The following is a 9,252-nucleotide window of genomic DNA, read 5'->3' as shown; positions in this document are numbered from 1 at the left end:
CATGCTCCTTGGAGTATTCCATAAAATCATTTGAAAGAAATTTCCCTCCATTAGCAGTGCGCAAGCACTAGATTTTCAATTCAAATTGTTTTTCTACAGCATACTTAAACTTGTTAGTGAAAGAATGAGTGATTGAATTGTTGATAAGAAGATTATATTATGAAGAGCAAGAATGATCTATATATATACAAACAATACAAAAAGATATTTAGAAAATCTATCTAAAAATATGCAGAAAATCTGGTAACAAACCAGTAAACGAATAAAAAACTAAATCAAATCAAAATTAAATCAAATCAAAATTAAATCAAATTAAAGCTAAATCTAAATCTTAACTATAAGGAGATTTAATCAAATACAACAATCTAAACAAATACATGATCTTTTAACACTCCTCCTTGTTTAGATGTTGTGGACTCGAAGCTTTTTCCTGAAGATCCATCTTACTCCAATTATCTTTCTATTCAGAGGTCAATTAACCAATTCCCAGGTTTTGTCTTTCTCGATCATCGAAAGCTCCTCCTTTGACACGTGCATCTCATCAACCAAAGCATCTTGTCGTTCATCTTTAGACTCTTCTTGTCGTTCATCTTCAGACTCTTCTTGTCATTCATCTTCAGACTCTTCTAGTCGTTCATCTTCAGACTCTTCTAACATGCTACCAAAGATTAAATTGCTTGGTGCATTAGAAATCTGATTCACCTTCGTCAATTCTTCCCAATTCCATTGCGCATTTCCAATAAAATGAATATCTCGGCTCACAATAACACGACTAGTGTGTGGTTGAAAAACTCTGTAAGTTTTGAATATAGTGCTATACCAAACAAAGATGCCAACTTCTGCCTTTTTGTCGAGCTTGTCAAGCTTATCATGCTTGACCTGTGGAATGTAAGTGAAGCAAAGACCCCCATAGGAACTTTAAAGAAGGTTTGTAACCATATCAAGCTTCAAATGGTGTCAGGTTCTTCACAGATTTTGTTGATATTCGATTTTGCAAGTACACAGCAGTGTTTGCTGCTTCTCCCCAAAAACGTTTTGGAAGATTCTTCTCATGAAGCATGCATCTCGTCATCTCCATTATGAATCTATTCCTCCTTTCACTAACGCCATTCTGTTGAGGAGTGCATGGTGCTGTCAATTGATGTTCGATTCCAGCCTCTTCACAAAACCTGTTAAAAGTTTCCAAAGTGTACTACTTGCCATTATCTGATCTTACAGTCTGAATCAAGCATGCAATTTCATTCTCAACTCTGGCTTTGAATTTCCAAAATACACCCGCAACTTCTGACTTTTGCTTCATAAAGAAGATCCAACACATTCATGTTAGATCAGCAATAAAAATAATGTAATAAAGATTACCATTTAATGATGGTGTTTGCTGAGGACCACAAAGATCAGTACGAACCAGCTGCAGTTTTTTCGAGGCTCTCTATGCCTGTTTAGGAAAGGGTTGCCTATGTTGCTTCCAAAAATTACAAGCACCGCAAAGAGGCATGTCATCAACAATGTCAGCGAGTCCTGCCAGTTTCTTTGACTGCATATGAAGCAAACCTCGATGATGAGAGTGCATAAGTCTTTTGTGCCAAATCTCAGCGGCACTAACTCTAGATATAAAGGCCGTCGGATTTAGAGAAAAGATTTTTCCTTTCATTTTGACATTGAACAAGTCTTTGCCACTAGCATCTCTGATCAAGGACTGCTTATTCTCAAACAACACTTTAGAGCCTTTATCAAGTAGCTGACCAAAGCTTAAGAGATTTTGATCAATTTTAGGCACAAATAAAACATCTCGAATAAATTTTGTACCTTCATAGCTTGTTATAGCTACTGTGCCTTTTCCCTTGACTTCCAAGTGTTCATCACTGTCAATCCTCACTCTCTTGACTTCAGTGTCTCTTAATTCCTCAATAAACTGCTTGTCATATGTCATGTGATTTGTGCACCCACTGTCATTCAACCATCTCTCGCTTGATTCTTTGCCTGTGGAACAAGTGACCATAAACAATTGATCTTCTTCTTCTTCTTCTTCTTGATCAACTACATGTGCATCTACTTCTTTCACCTGATCTTTGGCTTTGCAGATCACAACTTCATGTCCAAGTTGATTGCATTTGGAGTAGAAGGTGTTAGGTCTTCTCCAACACTTGTATGGTGGATGACCTTTCTTCTCACAATGGCAGCAAGGTGGATAGGATTTTTTGAAACCTCCTCCTTTTGTCTTCTGATAATTGGCAGATGGATCTCCATTCGTTGATTGATTTTTGAAAATTTTCTTGTTTTTATACCTGCTGTTGTTTTGATGCTTGACATGTAGCACACCTTCAATCACCCCTTCTTGCCGCCTCATAGAACTCCTTTGCTCTTGTGCTTGTAAAGCATTTAAGAGCTCTGTAAGAGAAATCTTTGACAAGTCTTTGGTGTTCTCCAGAGTAGTAATGGTGGCTTCAAACTTCTCTGGAACAGTGACTAGCAGCTTTTCAACGATCCTGGAATCATTTAACACAAAACCAAGCAATCTCACCTTGTTGGCAATGCTGAGAAGTTTGTCAGAGTACTCTTTCACTGAATCCGACTCCTTCATCATCTGCAACTTGAAATCCCTTATCAAATTCAGGACTTTCATTCCACGAATCCTCTCATCTCCTTCATATTCAACCTTGAGGTAATCTCAGATTTCCTTTGCTGTTTTGAGGGACATTATTTGCATGAAAATCATTTGAGTACCTTATTCTGGGGACACTATGGATGCGGCCCACTTTTGTATATGATATAAACAATGTGATCACTAAATTGTACATGTGAAGACATGTAAGTGGGGGCATCCTATGCAATGAGTATTGCATAAGATCGGACCATGAAGAAAATCACTCTCACTTTATAATGTCGTTTACGGTTGAGACTGATTTTCTTTTCATTCGATGACCTAGGTAACTCGATCTTAATCCTGAGCTAACCATGAACTCCTGTTTATTAGGAATTATCCTTAGATTTGCATGGGTGAGAGTGGCTCAAGTTTGCCGACTCAATAGACCTCCCATTTCAGGGGTAAGACTGGGTGAATAGCTGGGGACGTGGGGTGCAAGATGGAATTCGCTCCTACCCACTTTTAGGGATAGAAGAGAGGTAGTTCCCTTAAGTACTGACTCCAGATCTTGAACAAGGGGCCCCACCCACTCATTGACCTAAGAGGGATTCGGTTTACTGGTTGGACCACAAACCAATTGTTCATAAGAGTATCAGTGGGACATAAGGAAAAAGAAGCAACTTCAGGGGTAAAACGGCTAATTGACCCAACTTTAACTACGAACAACCTGTGAAGGATCGACTTACTAATCATGGTTATATCAAATGGACAAAAATATATCTATAGTGAGGGGAGTACAACTACTAGGCTATAGTGGAGTGTCCTAGTAGTTAACGAGTGTTGTTGATTAACAAGGTTAATGAGTTTAACCGGTTAATCTTGGATCGTTGGAGCCCATGATCTATAGGTCCATTAGGTCCATCTGCTAGCTCATATCGAACTAAACAATAGAATAGTGTGACGAGTGAGTTCGAAGTGTTCGAATTCAAATTAGAAAATATGCGCTACATATGTACGATATATTTAACCGCATTTTTGTTTTATTTACGAATTAAAAAAAAAAAGAGAGAATTTGAGATATTTAAATAAGTTTTAAAGATTTTAATCAAATATGTGTCGGAATTGATTGGGATTGGCCTTTTGAGTTAATATTAAATATTAATTAAATAGTTTAATTACTCATTTAATATTACTTTAATTTGAAATTAATTATTCAAATTAATTGTTGAATTCAATTGGCTTCATTTAATGAAAAAATCAATGTTAGTGGAATTTTGAGGTGTCAAAATTTGGTTTAACCAAACTTGCATGCTTGCCAAATAAACCCCACAAGTTTGAGTGGAATTTTGAGTATCAAAATTTGGTGATCTCAAATTTGCATGAACATGCAAACATGACTCTATAAATAGAGTGATCATGGTACATGAAAGTTCTTCTCAGTGAAAAACCTTGAGAAAAACCTCTCACAAACACTCTCTTCATATCTACAAAATCCCTCCCAAGTCTAGTCACTCACCGGATTCCACAATCCCGTTCTAAGGCCGGAGGATAGTGGAGAAGACACTAGTGGTGGTTCGAAACCGGTTCGTGAGGAAAAAGAAATTTGAACTACAAAAGGTTAGTATTCAAACTCATTAAGTTTTAATACTTGTGAACATGCTAGTTATTTACTATAATTGATGTTCTAAAAGTGCTTGAGATCCAAGTTGCTTCTGCATGTGTTATATTAACACCATCACAAACTTCTATTCCAGTGACTAGCAGCTTTTCAACGATCCTGGAATCATTTAACACAGAACCAAGCAATCTCACCTTGTTGGCAGTGTTGAGAAGTCTGTTAGAGTACTCTTTCACCGACTCCGATTTCGACTCCTTCATCTTCCGCACTTAGAAATTCCTAATCAAATTCAGAACTTTTATTCCACAAATCCTCTCATCTTCTTCATATTCGGCCTTGATATAATTCCAGATTTCCTTTGCTGTTTTGAGGGACATTATTTGTATGAAGATCATTTGAGATACAGCGGCAAATAGGCAAGCTTTTGCCTTTGATTTTCTCGTCTTCTTTTCCTTCTGTACTTTGATTTGTGCTACAGTAGGATTTGCTGGAAGCGGAGGGACCTCGTAATCCTCTTCTATTAGTTCCCAAATATCCAAAGCCTCTAGATAACTCTCCATACGAACTGCCCACATTTGATTATTGTCTCCATCGAAGACTGGTGGTGCAATAGCTGAAAAACTGGATTCTCCTTCCATTTTGATCTCACCGATCACTTAAGAAAATAGCTCTGATACCAACTGTTAATGAAATAATGAGTGATTGAATGGTTGATAAGAAGATTATATTATGAAGTGCAAGAATGCTCTCTCTATATATATAAACAATACAAAAAGATATTTAAAGAATCTACCTAAAAATCGGTAGAAAATCGGTTAACAAACGAGTAAAGAAATAAAAAACTAAATCAAATCAAAACTAAATTAAATCAAAATTAAATCAAATCATAACTAAATCTAACTCTTAACTATAAGGAGATTTAATCAGATACAACAATCTAAACAAATACGTCATCGGTAACAAAACTGAATAAACTTTGAAAAAACTTCACTTTTGTGTTCTAAGAAGTACGCCCAACTGAAACGAGAGAAATCATCCACAAACACCATCACGTACTGAAGGCCGATATAGCTTGTTGTTCGCGTGGGACCCAAAAGATCAGAATGGATGAATTTCAATACTGTTGAAGCTCTACTCCATGAGCTTGGGAAAGGAAGACGATGAGACTTGCCATATTGTCAGCCTGGACAAATCTCATCATGCTGAATATCTTTAAAAATAGGAACGATGTTCTTTTGTGGATATTTTCTGCAACAACAGAAAAACTCACCTAACCCAAACGAACATGCCAAAACGTTGAGCTTGCATTATGACCAATTTTCTTGATATATTCATCCCTAGCCGATAAAACATACAAGGATTCTTTTCTTTTTCCAAAGAACAGGATATCAACAGCAACATGTTTCACATAAGAAAGAATTTGAATATCTTTAGGACCAAAAAGAATATACTCTCCTGAATCTGTTATTTGTGATACAAAAAGCAAGATTTTTCTTCAAACCAGGAACATGATAATTCAACGATCTACTGGAATTTGTGTGTCATCACATTCAATTAAATTAATTAGAAATTAAATGTGAGTTAAGAAAAATTGATGCTTAGTTTTGATGAAATGTTAATTAAAGTATGTGTCGAAATGCTAAATGAAGGGTATCCGTCAATTATGTACGTCACGATACGAATTTTTAGGAAGCAATACTCGTAGAGAACGCTATTCATGCTAGTGAAGTTACCTTAGGTGGTAACTTTCCATGAATGAATTGAAGTAATGTGATTATATTGATTTTGGTTGTAATATGTGAAGCATTATGAGAATGGTAGAGTGTTGCACTTATGCTTTAAACTTCCGTTATATATATATATGTGTGTGTGTTTAATTCATGCCGAAAGAAGGATGAGAATTTGTGAACTCTGTGGCAAACTTTTAAGCTTAGGATGTGAATAGAGCCTACAAGTAGGCAGTATAATTTTTATACTCATCCTTATCTTCCTATCTTTTTTAGGTGTTTGCTTGCAACCGGTCGAGGTGAAGGAGCTTTCGAGAGCTGTCCGGTCATAAGGGGGTCAGTCAGATTGATAAATTAATATTCGAGAACTTTCTTTCCCACATAGAATGAGAAATTAATTAGAAATCAAATGTGATTAAGGAAAATTGATAGATGAAATGTTAATTAAAGTAGAAGGGACTAAACTCACAACCAACAAATGAATGAATGTCTTATTTTGGTGAGAGCATGTAGTTATGCTTTGGGTTATTTTAGGGTAACAAAAAGACAATGGTTATGTTGAGATGAGGAAGTTTGAGTTTGGCTTGTTGTCCATTAAAATTTACCAAAGCACACCAAACTATCGAATTGAATTGGTTTTAAAAGAGTGAGGCACTTAATTGCTTGACACCAAGAAAAGATATGGCAACAAGGGAGGATCAGAAGCTTGGGTTTTCATCAAACAAGTGGTAGCAGGACGATGGTTTAGTGTATTCGCGGGACTGATAATGATGATCGGCAATGGCACCACTTACGTGTTTCCAACATATTCCAAAGTCATAAAAACCCAATTTGATTACAGCCAAACCCAAATTAACACATTGGAATTCGCCAAAGATCTCGGGTCGAACATCGGAATTATCGCGGGGCTTCTGGCGGAGGTGACTCCGACGTGGGTTCTCTTCATAATTGGGGCATTTCAAAACTTCACCGGCTTCTTCTTGATTTGGCTCTCCATAACTGCCCGGATCGCCAAGCCAAAATTCTGGCAAATGTTCATTCTGTTTTGCTTCGGTACTAATTCTTCAAATTGGGCCAACACTGCCATTATGGTGACGAGCGTGAGAAACTTCCCCGACCGACGAGGGATCATTTTGGGTCTTCTTTAAGGGTATGTGGGTATTGGAGGTGCCATCATAAGCCAACTTTATTTAGCCATTTACGGCCACAATGATCCATCCAATCTGGTTCTTCTTTTCGCATGGCTCCCCTCTCTCCTAATCCTCATCCTTTTCCCCTCAATTCGACCCATCCGTATCCGTAAGCATCCTGATGAACTCAAAGTGTTTTACGAGTTACTTTACGTCTCAATTCTTTTGGCCATTTTCATCTTGTTTTTAACCATTGCACAAAAACAAGTGGTTTTCTCTCAAGCTGGGTACGTAGGTGGCGCATCCTTTGTGGTTTGCTTACTATGCGTACCCATTTTAATCGCATGTAGAGAAGAGTTGTTGCTCTACAAACTCAACAAGCAAACCGCTGGTCCTTCTATCCCAGTCTCCATGCTTCACCAAAACCCTCCCACCCTCGCTACCTCTGCCAGTTCGGAAGTCCCCGAGGTTTCGCCCTCGTGTTGCCAAAACATATGGAACAAGCCTGAAAGAGGGGAGGATTTCACCATCTTGCAAGCCGTGTTCAGCAAAGATATGGCTCTTATTTGCTTAGCTACATTTTCTGGATGTGGGTCCTCTCTAGCCGCTATAGATAATCTAGGTCAAGTTGGGGAATCACTTGGCTACCCACAACGAGCCATAGGCATCCTTGTTTCTTGGGTTTCCATATTCAATTTCTTCGGCCGAGTTTTCTCTGGCTTCATCTCAGAAACCCTCATGACCAAATACAAGTTGCCTCGTCCTCTAACCTTTGCTTTTGCCTTTCTCATCACTTGCATTGGCCAGCTTTTCATCGCCTACCCTTTCCCAGGCTCCGTCTACTTAGCTGCCATAATTATTGGGTTTGGATTTGGAGCTCAAAATCCAATGCTATTTGCCGTAATATCTGAGATGTTTGGTCTTAAACGTTACTCGACGCTGTTCAATTGTGGGCAATTGGCAGCCCCACTTGGGTCTTACATACTGAACGTGGATGTTGTCGGGAAGCTGTACGATATGGAAGCTTTACGTGAACATAAGCAGATTGCGGGGAAGGGGTTAACTTTCACTAGAGCTCATTGCTTTGGTGGGTCTTTCACAATATTGGCTGCAGCGACATTGTTTGGAGCCGTGATTATGTTTGTGTTGGCTTACCGGACTCGAGAATTCTACAAAAGGGATGTGTATAAGAACTTTAACGAGGAGATATGGATTCCACAAACCGAAATGGAGTTCTATCACTTAGATAACAAGAAGAACATTGAGGATTAAATTCAAACCATTAATCTTTCAAACCTCCCATGCCCACTGAATTTGAGGACACCCTTAGGGTCCTTTGAGAAAGATATTTTCTGACAGGGAAGATTCAAATATTTGTATCCCTAAATTTTTTAATATTTCATTTTAATATGATTATTCATTTCATTATTAACATAAAACTTTATTATAAGACTTTTTTGTTGACAGAACATGAAATATCGAAAAAATGAGCAGAAATGACAATATTTTTCTTTTGAAATAGAGCTGCTACTACATGCATCACATGACTGTTAACTCACGACAACATATTAAGACATATAACATGCATAACCTATGGGATAGTAGCTCGTAATCTCATTTTTAGCTTAAAATATAATTTAAATTGACAATTTATAACTCATACTAACCTTAAATGCTTCAATAAGGTCAGAAATAGCTCTAGAAGGGCCAAGGGCCAAAAGCGTAGGGAAGGAGTCCAAAAACCCTAATCCAACCCGAATAAGCACATTAGAAGTCGTGGAGAACTGAGTCATGTTGAAGCTAAGCCGAGCTAAAGACAGTGGCGCGTACAGGTCAAAACTGTGATCGAGTTTCGTTTGTGGGTCGATTTTAGGGATAGGAGTTCACGCGAGTTGTAGAATTGAGTCGGGGCAGGACTGCACGCGATGTGCCATCGAGGAGGTTGAGCCCCGAAGGGGGGTGGACGCGAGGCGGTGTGCCTGCAAGGATGTTGGGCCCCAATGGGGAATTGATAGGGAGGTCTCACATTCATTGGAGAAGGGAACGAGTGCTAGCGAGTACGCTTGGCCCTGAAGGGGAGTGGATTGTAAGATCCCACGTCGGTTGGGGAGGAGAACGAAATACCCTTTACATGGGCGTGGAAACCTATCCCTAGCAAACATGTTTTAAAAACGTTGATGGGAAGCCAAAAAA

General features: G+C 38.3%; 1 protein-coding gene across 1 annotated transcript; it reads left to right on the top strand.

Annotated features, from left to right (window-relative positions):
- Positions 1 to 7,470: 7,470 nt before the first annotated feature.
- LOC111783616 lies at positions 7,471 to 8,331 on the top strand. Its single transcript, XM_023664531.1, has one exon. The coding sequence runs from the start codon at positions 7,471 to 7,473 to the stop codon at positions 8,329 to 8,331; it is 861 nt and encodes a 286-aa protein (XP_023520299.1).
- Positions 8,332 to 9,252: the final 921 nt, after the last annotated feature.

Source organism: Cucurbita pepo, chromosome LG20, assembly GCF_002806865.2.
Source record: "Cucurbita pepo subsp. pepo cultivar mu-cu-16 chromosome LG20, ASM280686v2, whole genome shotgun sequence".
NCBI lineage: Eukaryota > Viridiplantae > Streptophyta > Magnoliopsida > Cucurbitales > Cucurbitaceae > Cucurbita > Cucurbita pepo.
Note: the sequence above shows the minus strand (reverse complement) of the source record. Positions and strands in the feature narration are given on the sequence as shown.

What these genes read in the sequence shown, in the direction of transcription:
- LOC111783616 (XM_023664531.1), top strand. Translation starts at nt 7,471, where the DNA reads ATGCTTCACCAAAACCCTCCCACCCTCGCTACCTCTGCCAGTTCGGAA.